General features: G+C 36.3%; 1 protein-coding gene across 2 annotated transcripts in view; it reads right to left on the bottom strand.

Moving 5' to 3' along the window:
- Window positions 1–15: 15 nt before the first annotated feature.
- tut4 (terminal uridylyl transferase 4) overlaps window positions 16–19,004 on the bottom strand; it is a 35,381-nt gene continuing 16,392 nt past the window's right edge. For both annotated transcript variants that reach the window (XM_039652870.2, XM_039652872.2), the window contains 17 exons: window positions 18,195–18,345; window positions 18,013–18,099; window positions 13,912–14,015; window positions 13,739–13,796; window positions 13,538–13,641; window positions 13,360–13,449; window positions 11,830–11,943; window positions 11,062–11,139; window positions 10,805–10,982; window positions 8,577–8,624; window positions 8,391–8,473; window positions 8,179–8,294; window positions 7,948–8,102; window positions 7,027–7,130; window positions 3,720–4,284; window positions 1,965–2,117; window positions 16–553 (listed from right to left, as the gene is read on the bottom strand). In XM_039652870.2, coding sequence (XP_039508804.2) covers window positions 471–553; window positions 1,965–2,117; window positions 3,720–4,284; window positions 7,027–7,130; window positions 7,948–8,102; window positions 8,179–8,294; window positions 8,391–8,473; window positions 8,577–8,624; window positions 10,805–10,982; window positions 11,062–11,139; window positions 11,830–11,943; window positions 13,360–13,449; window positions 13,538–13,641; window positions 13,739–13,796; window positions 13,912–14,015; window positions 18,013–18,099; window positions 18,195–18,345 — 2,271 coding nt within the window. In that variant the 3' untranslated portion in view covers window positions 16–470. The remainder of the gene's footprint in view (window positions 554–1,964; window positions 2,118–3,719; window positions 4,285–7,026; window positions 7,131–7,947; window positions 8,103–8,178; window positions 8,295–8,390; window positions 8,474–8,576; window positions 8,625–10,804; window positions 10,983–11,061; window positions 11,140–11,829; window positions 11,944–13,359; window positions 13,450–13,537; window positions 13,642–13,738; window positions 13,797–13,911; window positions 14,016–18,012; window positions 18,100–18,194; window positions 18,346–19,004) is intronic.

The raw sequence follows: 19,004 nt of genomic DNA on the forward strand, positions 1-19,004 counted from the left end.
AAGGACACAGCAGCATGTTGTTTTGCTTTTTCTTTATTTTTTTTGGTCTTTTCTCTTTTTTTTTCTGCTTTTTTGTTTGTTTTCTTGGTTTGCTAATAGGGACGATTTTGGCACTACATAATTGTCTTATTGGGTTGTTATGTTTGATTTTCCTATCTAAAGCCTTTGTCCTTATGCAAGCAAAATAGGAATACGGCTAATAAAAATAAAGTGAATACATTTTAAATCCTTATTTTACACATAAAATAAAAACACTTTTTTGGACCCCTCCAAAAATAGGGGTATTAAAATATTTGACATTTTGTATCACAAATCAATGTGATGAAACACACAGAAATAAAAGTAAATTAAAACATAAAAACTGTACAAAAATGATAAAATCCATTTTAAAAAGTTTCCAAATGATGCAAAGATAGTCTTTTTTCTATAAGGACCTTGGGCATTGGTTTACAAAGTAAAGTGTCATTTCTTCATTTCTTCTGCTGAATGTAGTTGAGATTGCCTTGCCGGCCGTGTTGAATAAGCGGGTAATGTTGATTTGCCACCACTGAACCTGCGAGAGGAGAAGAAATGTGCGGTTATGAGTGGACACTTTTCCTGATTTCTCAGTGTAAAACTATCAAGAGGAATGAATATTCAGAATTAACTTCACGTCTATGGATAACATCTGTTAAACACATCAAACAATTACAACATCACAAATAAAATAAACAGCAATGTCCTGAAAATATATCCAGGTAATAATCAAAAATAAGTCAATTAAATACTATTCTACATAAAGAGAATGAAGCCAACTTTTACCAACATTATAGTCACCATGAAATACGGTGGCCGAGAGAGCTCAATGTGTTGCAACTGAAGCAAACACATTCAAATAAAAGAAAAAAACCCAGCATGCAAAAAGAAAAAAATGAGTACAAAATAGAAAAAAAAAAAAAAACGCAAATAGCTTAATGCAAATAGACAAAACACATGCATATAGAAAACAATTGTGTAGAAAAAAAGTATGTAAATAGAAAAAACCCCGCATACAAATAGAAAAAAACTGCATGCAAATAGAAAAAAACCGCGTGCAAATCGGAAAAAAAACACGTGCAAATCGAAAAAAACGCGTGCAAATAGAAAAAAACACATACAAATAGAAAAAAATACGTGCAAATAGAAAAACATGCAAACAGAAAAAAAAAACACATACAAATAGAGAAAAAAAAATGCATGCAAATAGAAAAAAACATAAAAATAGAAAAAAACACATGCAAATAGAGAAAAAAAATGCATGCAAATAGAAAAAAAGACGTGCAAATAGAGAAAAAAAGTGTGCAAATAGAGGAAAAAAACGCATGCAAATAGAAAAACAAACATACAAATAGAAAAATAAAACATCACATTCCTGGGCAAGACACTTAACCCCTCGTTGCTCCAGAGCCTTGCGACCTCTGATATATATAGCAATTGTAAGTCGCTTTGGATAAAAGCGTCAGCTAAATAAATATAAATGTAATGTAAATTGTGCATCCCACAAATCTCCATCAACTGCAAGATGCGATCCTATCAATATGGGCCAATATTTCTAAAGAATGCTTTCAGCACCTTGTTGAATCAACGCCACGTAGAATTAAGGCAGTTCTGAAGGCGAAAGGGGGTCAAACAGTATTAGTGTGGTGTTCCTAATAATCCTTTAAGTGAGTGTACGAAGTCACAATAAGAAAGAAATAGAAGTATAATAGATTTTTTGTTGCTTTCTTGATTTTTTTGTTTTTGTTTTGTTTGCTTTCTTGGTTTAGTATAGGAAAGGTCTTTGGCACAACATAATTTACGTATTGGGTCGCTACGTTTAATTTGCCTAGCTAAAGCCAAAATGAATAAAATAAAAATAAAATATATGCCAACATGTTGACAGAAATGGAAAATTCCATGGTTACTTTGGACATATGCATCGAGTTTGAATGTTTTAGAGCATGTACCTTGTGAGATGAAGGGTTTGTTGGGCTGCTGCATGTAGGGCGGCAGACGGTAGGGCATGAAGGATGGAGACAGGGAATACGGAGCAGCACCGCCATGGTCCCAGGATCGAGAGCCCGGACTCACACCCCCAAACTGAGATGGGAAATTAGGATCTGAGACGGAGAGAGAGAACTATGAGCAAATGGCTCTGTGATACCAGAGATGAAAATCGTTGGACTGTCATTCAACCACTATGAAACCACAAGCTTCCATTGCCAGCTGTTTTATTTAAACTAGTCTTAAACTAGTAACTTGGTCTGTTTGTAAGTAATACACATCATTCATTATGCCAATAAATGTAAGGAAAACCAAGGTTTCAGAAGACTGTGGTTTCAAAAGGCTAGTTCCAGTGCTCCGTCTAACAGATGTGGAGTCACCCGTGCACCCGATACACCTGTGAGACTTACCTGAGCTCACCAACACACCCTGCTCTCAATAAACAGACAAACTCATTTCACTGATTCATCAAATCACAGCTAATAGTCATAATGGATGAGCTACACTATTTTGGAAACAATAACTTGAACAAGTCATTGCATTTTGATTCCATATTAGAAAATGATTTACAACAATTACATTTTTCACAATTTTACAAAAAGTTTCTAAACTGTACCAACTGTCCCGCTTATCAATACTTTTAGTTGTCATTTTTCCTTATGTTTATTTAGTGAAAAATTCTTATTAAAATTAACTAGATTTATTAACTTTGGAATAAAAATATGTGTTATCAGTTTTATTAGTTAAATAAATAATTCAAATCATATAATATTAATATGCAAATATGTACAGCTGTATCTTGCGAATATATGTTACAATTTAAATAATTATGTCGATTTGCATTACAGTTAAGAAAATCAGATTGTTTATTACAGAAGGGGCACTAATTAGGTGTTATGTGCTTAATTGACAAGAAAATGTCACAATTTAAAAAGGGTCCAAAAATAGGATTCATTTACTCATATAAATATAGTTTTTTGTCCTTTTGATTATGAGGATGAAATATTAAAGTCGTACATTTTGATGACAGATTAGAAAAAAAAATGATTTATTTGTTTGGAATAATTTACCATAAATAATATCATGGACAATTGCTAATACGGTAAATAGGGTCATTTTTAATTCATAAGTAATATAACTATTCAATTTCATAAAATCTTTATAGGAAAAATATGAGGAAGAATCAGGGAAAAAATTAACAGACAGCAGCTCTATCCCTGCCCTACATATGATTTAAGCCATTATTAAAATATCCATTGTAGAGTTTACAATCCCAGAATGCACTATGAATATATACTACGCATATGATTATTCTATAAGTTTTTATTTTATTTTATCTACATTTTTATTAAATGGTAATTATCTTTGAATTACCATGGTGTATGAGATAAACTTACCTTACCTATGCTGAGTGATAAAATACACCAAAGCAGTACAAATTAAAGTTAAAAATAATAGCGATTATATTCAAAATAGATTATTTATTTATTTAGATAATTATTGGAGAATCATATTGTCCGCTTAAAGCTGTTTATATCGTTAACTGATGATCTATACACAGTTATTAAACTGAACTGAATCAGCACTAAACTGACTGTCTTTTTAAAGTATTTGTCTCATATTTGATAAAGTTTGCATCATTGATTCCGCTATTTTGAAACTAGCATGTTAGTATTAGTGCTGCCGACACATACTGTGAGAAGCCCGTGTGTGTGTACCTGTCTTGTTTACAGTGCCATTTCCCACCAGTGGCCCCGGATTGAGATGGTGATTGTGCCAGGGGTGCCCCCTTTCTCTGCCCGGGCCGCCCACGCCACCAGCCACCCGTCCCGCCGACGGCTGAGCGAAGATGATGCTGGGGTCGTTCAGGTTCAAGGGTGCGGGATTCACCGGCTGCCCGTTTCCGCCGCCTCCTCGGACGGCAAACTTCAGGCCCGGAGAGGACGGGTGGCTGGAGGCCGTGGGCGCCCCGGAGCCCTGGATGAGAGGGCCGTGGATGGGCCAGGAGCCCGAGGACAGGGGCGAGTGAGCCTGCTGGGGGTGAGCGGGCAGAAGGCCCAGTGCAGAGAGCCCAGGGTGGTACTGGCCCGGGTGGGAGTGTGGGAAGTTGAAGATGGGAAGCTGGACCTGGGGAAGCTGCTGCTGCTGCTGGGGTTGGGAGGGTTTGGACAGCCCAGAGGAGGAGGAGGAGGAGGAGGAAGGCTTGCTGTTCTGGGGAGAGACCGACCCCTGGCTGTATGGAGACGGCTGAGGAGAGTATGGAGGAGTCTGGCGCGCATCAGACTGGGTGGAAACACACAGAGAAAAAGATTCAAGGGTCAGACTGCACAAAAACAAATAAATGTGCTGTTGTTGGGTGATGTTGAAAATTTGTTGTACGTTTACAATGATTTTGATACACTTTAAATACCAGGATCATGATAATAATATCAATGCGCCATTATAGTAATTCATTGTGTTTAAGTAGTGTAACAGTTTCTGAAAACTGTGCCAGGATGTTTAATGAATGCCCTTATTTCAAGAAAATTAATTACTAAAAAAAATTATTATGTTAGAATTGTATGCATCACACACACAGTGTATACAAGCACAATTCTTTTTTAGTAATTTTCACAAAATAAAATATACAATAGTAAATGTATTTTTTATTGAAAAATAATCAATTAATTATGAACTAAAGAATTATATATTACAACAAAATTGCTTTGTGAAATGTAATTTCTAAAAATAATTACATTAAGTTATTATAATTATAAATAAACGGTATAAATACAACTAAACACAAATTTAAAAAAAAATATGTTAAGTGAATTAAATTAAGTGAACTAAATTAATTACTAAAAAATATTTATTAATTATGTTAGAACTGTATCACACACACAGTGTATACAAGTACAATTCTTTTTTTAGTAATTTTCACAAAATAATATATACAATAGTAAATGTACATTTTTGTATAGAAAATATAATTAATTAAAGAATTATATATTACAACAAAACTGCTTTGTGAAATGTAATTTCTAAAGATAATTAAATTAAGTTATTATAATTATAAATAAACAGTATAAATACAACTAATACAAACTTGTTAAGTGAATTAAATTAAGTGAAGCTAAATCTACTAGGATACAATGGATGTTAAAGTAGATGAATTTATAAACCCGTCTCTTGTATTATATAATAAATTGGAAAATTATATATTTATTATATTCAGATATTTCTATTTCTATTATATTTCTATTACTCATTAAGCCCACCTCCCAGAGAATATGAACTTGTTTTGTAATGAATTAATTTGCTCATACAACCAATTTATTCAAGAGTCCTAATAGATAGATAGAATTCCTGATAGAAACTCAAGCTTCTCCTTTATCTGATTGAGCTTACAGCAGTTTTGTATTATTATAAGAGGCATGTGACCATGCGTAAGTCATCTAAGAGTCATTCTGAAATCTATGACTAATCTGTGACTCTTGTGTGTACAAGTGTGTCAAAGATCATGTACTTAAATAACCTTACTAGCGTAAACAACAGAATACCATGTTTGGATGTTGCTAAAAGTTATCTGCACTGGTAACCTATGTTCTGAAATGACTATCCATATAACTAGTACTTCAGTGAACTCTGTCAACCGATTGAACTTGAATAAACTTCATTGAGGACACTGGTCTCTCTACGTGGTGTAACTATAATTGCCCTATACAATGTTGAGGTTCAATAGACTGACGAAATAAATGAATGACAGAGAACACAATGAGAACAACTGACTATTTCTAAAAGACTATGGTTAAAGTCACCCTGTGCTGAAAATGTGGTGTAGTGTGTTTAATATTCTTTAAGACAAACCATGTGTAAATTCTACGGAGGCGTATTGCATTCACTTGAAGGAAAAAAATCTACTCTGTTTTTCTGAATTAACGAGTTAATTTTTCATGAGAAAAAAAATTGCTCTGTTTTTCTGAATTAATGAGTTAATTTTTCATGAGAAAAAATTTTTTTTGCTCTGTTTTTCTGAATTAACGAGTTAATTTTTCATGAGAAAAAATGTTTTCCTCTGTTTTTCTGAATTAATGAGTTAATTTTTCATGAGAAAAAAAAGTTTTTGCTCTCTTTTTCTGAATTAATGAGTTAATTTTTCATGAGAAAAAAAGTTTTTGCTCTGTTTTTCTGAATTAATTTTTCATGAGAAAAAAATTTGCTCTGTTTTTCTGAATTCATGAGTTCATTTTTCATGAGAAAATTTATTTTTGCTGTTTTTCTGAATTAACTCATTAATTCAGAAAAACAGCAAAAAAAAAATCCATTAAAAATTAACTCATTAATTAAGAAAAACAGAGCAAAAAAAAATTCTCATGAAAAATTAACTCATTAATTCAGAAAAACAGAGCAATTTTTTTTCTCATGAAAAAATAACTTGTTAATTCAGAAAAACAGAGCAATTTTTTTTTCTCATGAAAAATTAACTCTTTAATTCAGAAAAACAGAGTAGATTTTTTTTCTTCAAGTGAATGCAATACGCCTCCGTAAAATTCATAAGTCAACACCATTGTTGAGTATTTCTCCTTAAAACTGCAGTGAACCAAAGACAGTCTCAAAAACACAGATGTAACCAATCAGATCAACATGTGGATCTCTGAGCTGTGTGAGTGAGTGGAGGCGAGGCTAATTTGCATATTCATAGGACTGCGTATTCTAAATGAGGCGAGGGTGTAGAGATACATTCAAGATATTTTAGGGAATGAAAAAACTTTAATAATGTCATTTTGGAGATAAAAGATGAGTTAAGGGATAAAAATATTGACAAAAAAAAATTTCTCGATATGGCCCAGCCACAGCTGCCAGTAAAGGGTTTTGTTGACGGAAGGAAGTTAATCAATCAAAACTAAATTTAGCCGGACGATAACTGTATTGTACAGCTGCTGTAAAGCCAAAACGATCCGTTACTTTAATTTCCTGTTATCACTGTAAAGCTGCTTTGAAACAAACTATTTTGTTAAAAGAGCTATATAAGGTGACTTGACTTACACATTCAGAGGGCTGCCTGTTCCTCCCGACTCGCTCCTGGACTGAAGCAGCTTGAGGAATGGGGATGGACTGAGAGCTCGCCAGGGCCCGCACCATGTGAGGGACTACAAATAAACCAGGCCAATCACAGTCAAACACTTTTATATGCTGCCCCCTACAGGCCACAGATCGTATCAACACTGAGTTACAAAAACAACAAATGACAATACAACATAGAACTCAATATAAATGTCTTGGGCAAAATTATTGGATAAATAGACAAAATATTTATTCATTTTGCATATTTTTTATTATATATTATAAATATGTATTTATTTAATATATGCATTAATTATAGTGGTTAATTTATTAATAGTAAAAGGTATTGATTAATTATAAATATAATACCTATAGGTATATTTATTTACAAATATAAATTTAAAACAATATTTTTACTGTATTTTAGTGCATCGCACATATGAAATCTACTTGAAAAAACTGACAGAATAACATTTTAAAATATATATCTGTTATTTTTTTAATAAATGTATAGTGTATATAAATCTATTTTTAGTATTTTTTCACAAAGTATAAGAAAAATTATAACTGATATGGTATGTAGAATATAATATATCTGAAAATTACATTTAATTATAATAATATTGTAAATAAAATAAATAAATAAATAAATAAATTCATTTAAAAATAATTATAAAAAAAGGATAAAAATAGAAAGTATAAATTGTAAGATTAATAATTACAATTCATAATTTTATTTTTACAATTATTTTTATTTACTTATAAATATGTATTATATTTAATTCTTTTATTAAATATATTATTGAACTGTTTGGGCTTATGAAAATGCTCTAGAGAGGCTGAATAAACAAACAGAATGAATTAAATAAATAAATAAAATATGAAATAAAAGTTGAGCTGTACCTGGTCCGGGCACTCCTCTCTGACGGAGGTGTTTGTAATCGGGACAGTCTCTCCTCACGTGACCCATGTCGCCACACTGAAAACAGCGTCTCTCTCTGGGCTCTCGGTCCTCCTCCCTGATCTCCTCATCTCGCTCGTTCTCCTTTTTCTTCATTCTGACAACAAGAAAAACAAACTAAGCACTTTGCGTCCTGTGCTGCTTCAGTATTAGTGATAGTTTCTGCAGGGCACCTGCGCCTCTTTGGGCAGTCCTTCATATAGTGACCGATCTTCCCACAGATCCGACAGCAACGGTCATTAGGAGCCAATTCACCGTCTGTCAAAACCTTTGAGTCAAAGAAGTAATCCTGAAAGAGGGATGAAGAGTGTGTACAGGAGGAGAGGTATGAAATGAAGGTTAATAGCTCTCTATAGGGACTGAAGATGTGTATTAATGGACTCACGGGCTCTGTCCCACGCTGAGGGTAAAACGGGGTGCCGAACAGCTTCCTGCCGTTGATGAAGGCCTTCATGATGAAGTTGGTCACTGTGTGGAGAGAGCAAAGAGAACAAGTTGGACTTAATCAACCGTATATATTTACCAAAACTGCACAAAGCTGAGCACTGTGGAACGGGAGACTTTGGCTTACTTTTGCGTGAGACACCAGCCCCGAGATTGTGATTCAAGTCAAAGGGATCTGTCAAAAATAAATAGTTATGTTAACACAGAACATATGACATTTCACCTTACATGGGGTCATGCAACATGATTGTGTTGTTAAAATGAAATATTGTTAAAAAAAAAATCTATCTATCTATCCATCCATCCATAATTTTTCTTTGTGTATTTAATGAAAAGTAATTACAAATAATGATAAGATTACTTATAAATTAAAAATTAGAAATATATACGTGTGTATGTGTGTGTGTTGATATTCTCAATTTTTATTTCTTATTTTTTTAGAGGGAATTATTAATTATTATATATATATATATATATATATATATATATATATATTAGGGGTGGCACGGTACATGAAAAAACACCCGAACCGTTCGGTTCGCTTGTCTCGGTTCGGAGCGTCTGTGCGTCTCACGGTTCGACGCATGCGCAATGTAACCTCGTGCCCGTATGTGACGTTTGTTTTCTTTTCGCGCGACATAAGCTTGTTCGACTTGGACCGGCGCTGCACAGAGCGACCGGTGAATAACATCACACTAGAGCGGGAACGACGGCTCCGTCACTCACTTTCGCGGTATTTGATGTCATTACCGATCGCTCTGTGCAGCGCCGGTTCAAGTTAGTAAACAAGCCAGTAAAAGTGGAGTATGGAGCGCTGCAGGTCACGGCACGCGGAGAAATGGCAAGTGGGAGAGATGAGGGAGTTGGAGGATGCGCCAGCGTCCTATAAGTCTATAAGTCCGGTGTGTGGGGACATTTTTGATTTCATGTTATGGTATTTTAATATAACATTACAGTGGCACTTTATATTTAGATAAGAGCTTCAGTCAAATGTTTCCAAATCCTGCACTTTAATTTAAACTGAAAAAAAGGTACCCTCACTTTTTGGGAATAGAAGCATTGTTGATACTGTTTTTTGTGTTGAGGTTGAACTTTTCACTTTATGTTTATGGCCTTTGCTATTTCTATAGCCTAATTATAGGCAATGAGGTTTCATGTATATTGACTTATTCATAAAAGACAGTGTAGTTCCTCTTTTTTTCTTTTAAAAGATAGAATTTTTGTAAGAGCTACAAAAGTTGTCAGTTCATAAATGCAAGTTAATTTCTTTGTGATTTGTGTGATAAAAATGCACAAGTTCTTGTAGAGATAGTGATACACATTCTCCTTTTTTTTGCCAAATAAACGAAAAGCATGTCAATGTCTTCTCTCTTGCTGTGTCAAAATCTCACATAGCTTTCCTCTGAGATAGTCCCAAAATGTGCTTAAAGTCAAAGAGTCAAATTCAGTTTGTGCATGATTGCAATGCATGAATATAATTTTTTTTATACTGTATCCTAAAGTGTGGATAATTAAGCTATATATCACATGATGAAGTACATTTCTGAAGTGTTAAAGATTAAAAGAAAAAAATAACAAGAACCGTACAGAACCGAAAACCGTGACCCTAAAACCGTGATACAAACCGAACCGTCGGTTTCGTGAACCGTGCCACCCCTAATATATATATATATATATATATATATATATATTTTTTATTCATCAATTAATAAGTAAATTATAAATATGAATTATAAAACAGCATTTCATGAGAAATATTTATTATTAAATATTTATTATAAAATTTTTATTTATTATTAATTAAATTATTAATATTTGTTATTTTTTGGAGGCAATAATTAAAAATAATATATATATATATATATATATATATATATATATAAACATTTTTTAATTAATAAATTAATAAGTAAATTATAAATAATATAAATATGAATTATAAAACAGTATTTTATGAGAAATATTTTATTTATTATTTTTTGGAGGCAATAATTAAAAATAATATACACACACACATATACATACATATATGTATATGTATGTATATATGTATATGTATATATATATAATAAAAACATTTTTTAATTAATAAATTAATAATATAAAACAGTATTTTTACTGTATTTTAGTGCATAAAACATTTTACATCTACTTGGAAACTATGTATGGAATAACTATAAAATAAAATGTATTAAGTTTCCTGTTTTAGCTTTATAAAAATGGTCTTTAATTTAAAAAAAAAGTTTGAGAAAACCGGCTGTAGAAAAGCTGAATTAAATAAAGGAATGCATAAACAGAATAAATGACGGCTTGAGTATTTCAGAACAGAGTGAGAGCAAACGTAGAGTTTCAAACCTTCGATTGCGATGCATTTGGACGTCCACTGTTTCTCAAAGGTGGTGAGGCGCTTGTGCTGGCGGATGGAGATGACGTGCTCTTTAAAATCAAACTCTTCCGTGTAGAAGCGCAGCAGGCCGAGCCACAGCTCCCCGACGGACTCTTTATTCTGATGGAGCTCCGGGACCCGCCGCCGCTGGACACACAACACACACACACGTTCACTCATGCATTCGGAGAGCACTTGAAAAAGCATTATTTGTTTATATGCTCACCAGCTCATCAAGGTCATTGAAGAAGAAAGCGTTCCAGCCGTCCACCATCCTCTGAGGAACAGTGTTCCCATCGAATATCTGCAGGAGAAACACGACTCAAGCTGAACAGAACAATTCTCCTTTACAGTAAGGTTTCATTAGTTAACAACAGTACCTTAGTTAGCATTAACCAAGACTATGCAACAGCATTTATTCATCTTAGTTCATATTAATTTCAACATTATTTACTCATGCATTATTAAAATCAAAGGTTGCATTTGTTAACATTAGTGAATGCACTGTGAACTAACAATGAACAGCTGGATTTGTATTAACTAACATTAACAAATCTGAATAAATACTGCAACAACTGCATTGCTCGTTGTTAGTTCATGTACTAATGAACCTTAGTGTAAAGCATTACTGATATTTCTTAGCAACACAATCTTTTATTCACTTACAAAAAAGGCCATGTTATTATGGATTTTTGGACATTGTGTAATAATACACTCTATTTGTTCTATTTAGAACCAGAAATGGTTCCATCCCCCGCTTCATATATGGAACTCCAAAATGGTTCTATATAGAACCATTTTTTTGGGTAAAAGGTTCTATTGGCCAAGTATGGAACCCCAGGGTTCTACAGTATATAGAACCCAGAGGAACCCTTTTTTTAAGAGTGTATAGAACCTTTTAGGGGTTCCAAATACGTAGCGCTGATAGAACCTTTTAAGGTTCTATATAGAACCTTTTCTTGTAAGAGTGTAGCACTATTGCTAATGATGTTACCTCTTGTAACACAGGGATGACGGGTGGTTGTCTCTGTTGTAGGAAATACAGCACCATGAGGATGTAAGCATAGGAGGAGAGACTCCCTCTCGAGGCATCGCCAATGTCACAGCGCTGACAAACACACATTTACATATGTTTTCAGGTATGCATGTATTCGACACTATAGTACACACTAATTTCCTATGCAATGACATTTAATGAAAGAGCAGCGATATGCTACATTTCATTTAAAAATAACACCCTTTTCTAATTCTTTATTATTAAATATACATAGTTGTTTGACCTCATATTAATTGAGAAACAATACATTCGAGGCCATAAAATTCTATGTACAGTTCATAATAAATAACTTGGCGGTTTCTTTTCATTCTTTGACTTATACACTACCGTTTAAAAGTAGGGTAAAAGATGGTATGATTTTTAAAAAAGTCTCTTCTCTTCATCAAGACTGCATTTACTTGATCAAAAATATTTTTTTGAAATTTTGTGTCATTTTGTGAAATTTTATTGCAATTTAAAATAACTTTAATATTAGAAACCATTCTAATATGCCAATTTGCTGCTCAAGTAATATTTCTTATTACTATCAATGTTGAAAACAGTTGTGCTGCTTCATGTTTGTGCAAAACCTGACACTTTTTTTCGGGTTATTTAATGAATAGAAAGTTCAAAAGAACAGCATTTGGAAGAGTTTAATTAAACTACATTTTAAATAAATGTAATTGTAGAATTTTTCAGTATGTGTAGCTAGTGTTTTATACATATATACACACACACGTTATATTATTCCAAATGCAGGCATATTTATGTTATATTTCTTATTTTTATATATTTATTATATTTATGTTTATGTTACAATCTTACAGATTTGTTTTATTATCATTCCTGGGCTTCAGACTGTGTGTCTGTGTATGTTTGATTAGCCACAGTGTGCAGACGTCACACCTTTAGGTTTCATTTTTATTCAATTGATAATCAGGACTGGTATGCCTTGATGGTGAGTGACTATAAACTAGCATTGCTAGTAATTCAGAATTAATATCACATGATTGTGTAATTTCATTAGTTATTGAAATTACTTATATTTTGATATTTGTGTTTGTGTTTTCATTGCAGGTTTTCCTAACTAAGTAACTAAGTAACTAACTAACGTGCTAAATGACGTCACTAATATCCAGCTGACAGGCTAGCATATTATAGTGTATGTGTGTGCAATAAAAGCTCATAAAGTGACTTGAGTTGTATCCGCCGTACTTTTCCTGAAACCCTTCCAGCGGAGAGTTTATTGAGTTATTGCAGATAGCTTAAAACTGGACAGTAAACAATTTAATCAATACTATTATGATCAACAATATTTCTCTCTAAAGGTTGAGGCTTTTCAGGTCATGAATATAATCAAGCGCTCATGTATGTTCCTTTAATGTGATTGCCAGCTGTCTGAATGCACGTTTGAATACTTAGGGAATATTTAACTCAAATTAGATCCTTATTTATGATGACAACAGCAGCAGAGATATCTGATCTTACCTTGGCAAACACTTTCATGGTGTAGCCCAGATACTGCACACGAGGGTCTATAGCAGCATATTTGGCTAGCATCCGGGTGTTGTGCTGGGCCTGACACACAAAACATGACAAAAAAAAAATCTAATAAATAACAGCTATATTTCATATATAGACACATAACACAACATACGAGTCTCACCAGTGTGTTGTAGAGGCTGATGTCTCCCTCCAGTCCGCTCTGTCTGTGTTCAAACTTCACTATAGGCACTTTAGCAGTTGTGATAGGCAAGATATTCCTCAGACCTGAACCAAACATACACACACACACACAAATGAACCAGTCAGTGCTGAACAATCTGACTTTATTTATATTGACATACTGAGTTTTAGAATCAGTCACCTGTGTGTTTCTTCAGCACCTTGGCTAAACCCTCGATGATCTCCTTACAGTTCAGTTTCTGCAAGAGAGGCAAGAGAGCGAGAATGATTAAACATTAAGAGAAAAATCTGTAGAAAAAAAATCTGGCTTCTCCCATAAATGTCCCGCTTTTGAAGGGGCAACAGTATTCATACCTCAGCGGTGTCATGACCCTCCAGTGTCATACAGATGTCCAGGTCACTGTCACGAAAGCCGAAGCCGTTCTTAGAAGAACCAAACAGACAGAGCTGGGCCTTATCTGAACAGAAAAAAGATCAATAAGTAGGAATATTGCAATTAATATTCCTACTACTACTACAACTACATTTTTTCAGGAAGTGCACCGTTTCTCCATTGTTTCTAGGGACAGCTTAGAGAAAAGGGGATATGATGTCATTGACAGGTGATGAAATGTCACTGATTAAAATTCTGGATTTAAACATTGTTGGAAACATAATGCAAGTGGTGTCCTAAAACTCCAACAGGTGACCCAATGGTGTCCTAAAACTCCATCAGGTGACCCAATGGTGTCCTAAAACTCCAACAGGTGACCCAATGGTGTCCTAAAACTCCATCAAGTGACCCAATGGTGTCCTAAAACTCCATCAAGTGACCCAATGGTGTCCTGAAACTCCATCAAGTGACCCAATGGTGTCCTGAAACTCCATCAGGTGACCCAATGGTGTCCTGAAACTCCATCAAGTGACCCAATGGTGTCCTAAAACTCCATCAAGTGACCCAATGGTGTCCTGAAACTCCATCAAGTGACCCAATGGTGTCCTAAAACTCCATCAGGTGACCCAATGGTGTCCTGAAACTCCATCAGGTGACCCAATGGTGTCCTAAAACTCCATCAGGTGACCCAAATGGTGTCCTAAAACTCCATCAGGTGACCCAATGGTGTCCTAAAACTCCATCAGGTGACCCAATGGTGTCCTAAAACTCCATCAAGTGACCCAATGGTGTCCTAAAACTCCATCAGGTGACCCAATGGTGTCCTGAAACTCCATCAAGTGACCCAATGGTGTCCTCAAACTCCATCAAGTGACCCAATGGTGTCCTGAAACTCCATCAGGTGACCCAATGGTGTCCTAAAACTCCATCAAGTGACCCAATGGTGTCCTGAAACTCCATCAAGTGACCCAATGGTGTCCTAAAACTCCATCAAGTGACCCAATGGTGTCCTAAAACTCCATCAGGTGACCCAATGGTGTCCTAAAACTCCATCAGGTGACTCAATGGTGTCCTGAAACTCCATCAAGTGACCCAATGGCGTCCTGAAACTCCATCAAGTGACCCAATGGTGTCCTGAAACTCCATCAAGTGACCCAATGGTGTCCTGAAACTCCATCAAGTGACCCAATGGTGTCCTAAAACTCCATCAAGTGACCCAATGGTGTCCTAAAACTCCATCAGGTGACCCAATGGTGTCCTGAAACTCCATCAAGTGACCCAATGGTGTCCTAAAACTCCATCAGGTGACCCAATAGTGTCCTAAAACTCCATCAGGTGACCCAATGGTGTCCTGAAACTCCATCAAGTGACCCAATGGTGTCCTGAAACTCCATCAGGTGACCCAATGGTGTCCTAAAACTCCATCAAGTGACCCAATGGTGTCCTGAAACTCCATCAAGTGACCCAATGGTGTCCTGAAACTCCATCAAGTGACCCAATCGTGTCCTAAAACTCCATCAGGTGACCCAATGGTGTCCTGAAACTCCATCAAGTGACCCAATGGTGTCCTGAAACTCCATCAAGTGACCCAATGGTGTCCTAAAACTCCATCAGGTGACTCAATGGTGTCCTGAAACTCCATCAAGTGACCCAATGGTGTCCTAAAACTCCATCAAGTGACCCAATGGTGTCCTGAAACTCCATCAAGTGACCCAATGGTGTCCTGAAACTCCATCAAGTGACACAATGGTGTCCTGAAACTCCATCAAGTGACCCAATGGTGTCCTGAAACTCCATCAAGTGACCCAATGGTGTCCTGAAACTCCATCAAGTGACCCAATGGTGTCCTAAAACTCCATCAAGTGACCCAATGGTGTCCTAAAACTCCATCAGGTGACCCAATGGTGTCCTGAAACTCCATCTAGTGACCCAATGGTGTCCTGAAACTCCATCTAGTGACCCAATGGTGTCCTGAAACTCCATCAGGTGACCCAATGGTGTCCTGAAACTCCATCAGGTGACCCAATGGTGTCCTGAAACTCCATCAAGTGACCCAATGGTGTCCTGAAACTCCATCAGGTGACCCAATGGTGTCCTAAAACTCCATCAGGTGACTCAATGGTGTCCTGAAACTCCATCAAGTGACCCAATGGTGTCCTAAAACTCCATCAAGTGACCCAATGGTGTCCTGAAACTCCATCAAGTGACACAATGGTGTCCTGAAACTCCATCAAGTGACACAATGGTGTCCTGAAACTCCATCAAGTGACACAATGGTGTCCTGAAACTCCATCAAGTGACCCAATGGTGTCCTAAAACTCCATCAAGTGACCCAATGGTGTCCTAAAACTCCATCAGGTGACCCAATGGTGTCCTGAAACTCCATCTAGTGACCCAATGGTGTCCTGAAACTCCATCAGGTGACCCAATGGTGTCCTGAAACTCCATCAGGTGACCCAATGGTGTCCTGAAACTCCATCAAGTGACCCAATGGTGTCCTAAAACTCCATCAGGTGACCCAATGGTGTCCTGAAACTCCATCAAGTGACCCAATGGTGTCCTAAAACTCCATCAAGTGACCCAATGGTGTCCTAAAACTCCATCAGGTGACCCAATGGTGTCCTGAAACTCCATCAAGTGACCCAATGGTGTCCTAAAACTCCATCAGGTGACCCAATAGTGTCCTAAAACTCCATCAGGTGACCCAATGGTGTCCTGAAACTCCATCAAGTGACCCAATGGTGTCCTGAAACTCCATCAGGTGACCCAATGGTGTCCTAAAACTCCATCAAGTGACCCAATGGTGTCCTGAAACTCCATCAAGTGACCCAATGGTGTCCTGAAACTCCATCAAGTGACCCAATGGTGTCCTAAAACTCCATCAGGTGACCCAATGGTGTCCTGAAACTCCATCAAGTGACCCAATGGTGTCCTGAAACTCCATCAAGTGACCCAATGGTGTCCTAAAACTCCATCAGGTGACTCAATGGCGTCCTGAAACTCCATCAAGTGACCCAATGGTGTCCTAAAACTCCATCAAGTGACCCAATGGTGTCCTGAAACTCCATCAAGTGACCCAATGGTGTCCTGAAACTCCATCAAGTGACACAATGGTGTCCTGAAACTCCATCAAGTGACCCAATGGTGTCCTGAAACTCCATCAAGTGACCCAATGGTGTCCTGAAACTCCATCAAGTGACCCAATGGTGTCCTAAAACTCCATCAAGTGACCCAATGGTGTCCTGAAACTCCATCAGGTGACCCAATGGTGTCCTAAAACTCCATCAGGTGACCCAATGGTGTCCTAAAACTCCATCAGGTGACCCAATGGTGTCCTAAAACTCCATCAGGTGACCCAATGGTGTCCTAAAACTCCATCAGGTGACCCAATGGTGTCCTGAAACTCCATCAGGTGACCCAATTGTGTCCTAAAACTCCATCAGGTGACCCAATGGTGTCCTAAAACTCCATCAGGTGACCCAATGGTGTCCTAAAACTCCATCAGGTGACCCAATGGTGTCCTAAAACTCCATCAGGTGACCCAATGGTGTCCTGAAACTCCATCAGGTGACCCAATGGTGTCCTAAAACTCCATCAGGTGACCCAATGGTGTCCTAAAACTCCATCAGGTGACCCAATGGTGTTCTAAAACTCCATCAAGTGTTTTTTAATGGTTACATTACATGCAGGTAAACAAAATATATATTTCATATTTTAATTAAGAGCTTATTTTACTTTTTTTTTTAAATAATTTAATATTTTCATGATTTAATTATTTCCAGTTTGTGAAAGTCTGTTGTAAATCTAGTTATGTCCAAAACATATCAATAACATAAAACTTTGTGTTAAATTATCTTGGCATGCCAATTTGGCAATTACAAAAAAACTGGTTAACACACACTGGTGTTTCTAATACAAAGGTCGAGGTAGTGACAATAAATGTGACAAGCAGTAATCAATCTCTCAAAGTTAGTTTGTTCTTGTGAAAAGTTGTGACATGTGAAAAGGGTCAATTTTCACTTTATTTCAGTTAACAAATCTATATAACCCTATTGTGCTTTCAAATGAATATGCATTCGCACCGTTGTACTCTTTTCTAATGAAGTGCTCCAGACTGGCCAGAATCTGCTCACGCTTCTGCTGCTCTGCGAGAGACGGCGACAGCTCACCTACAAACACAAAAACATCACATTTGAACCTTCAGGATTGGTTTGAACCTTCGATATTAAAAAGACATGATGGTAAAGTATGGTGTGGCGCTCACGGTAACACAGCATGCAGAGTCCGTCCAGGATTTCTCTGAAGTGCTCGTTCATGGGCGGCAGAGGCTTCAGCTCGATCTTCTTGAAGTCTTCAGGGCAATCGTCTTTAAGGTGGCCGTCTCGCTTACAGATGCTGCACACGACCGTTGGAGGCTGGACAGAAAAAAAACACCACCACACACTTCATTTCTGGATCTCGGAAACAATGTTTTGCTTCCCTCTCTTCCCTCGTGTTTGGATTGTGCAGGTGCCACTGATCAGCAATGGTCAGATTTAGATAAGAGACGAAACTATGGATGAAGACGCAAGCAGGTCCATCCCAGGAATGTGCCGACCCGTGGCCCCACACTATTTAAATTTTCTGAATAGTCTAAAAATTTCTTAAATGTTAAATAAAGCAACATGTTAAAAAGATAAAATTGACTCGATTTTACTTTCAATTCCTTTCAAATTTTACAAGGTATTAACATTAACATTTTTCATAACTCCTCCATGTAGGACGTTTCTGTACATAAATGTAAGCACTGTGGCAGTAGTAATGCAATATTTAGAAAATGTACTCTTGATACTCAAGTACTTTTAAAAAACAAGCAGTACTTTTACTTAAGTAGACATCTGACTGTAGTACTTTTACTTGTACTTGAGTAAAATTTAGCAAGGGCTATCTGTACTTTTACTCAAGTAATAAAGCTGTGTACTCTGCCCACCTCTGAATAACATGATCACATAATTTACCATGGTAAGGTACACATGATTGCATTAAATGATTGCAAATTTAAAAGGCTGTATTCAATTTTTCTACATTTACATTG

This window comes from Pimephales promelas, chromosome 20 (assembly GCF_988280905.1).
Source record: "Pimephales promelas chromosome 20, fPimPro1.hap1.1, whole genome shotgun sequence".
NCBI lineage: Eukaryota > Metazoa > Chordata > Actinopteri > Cypriniformes > Leuciscidae > Pimephales > Pimephales promelas.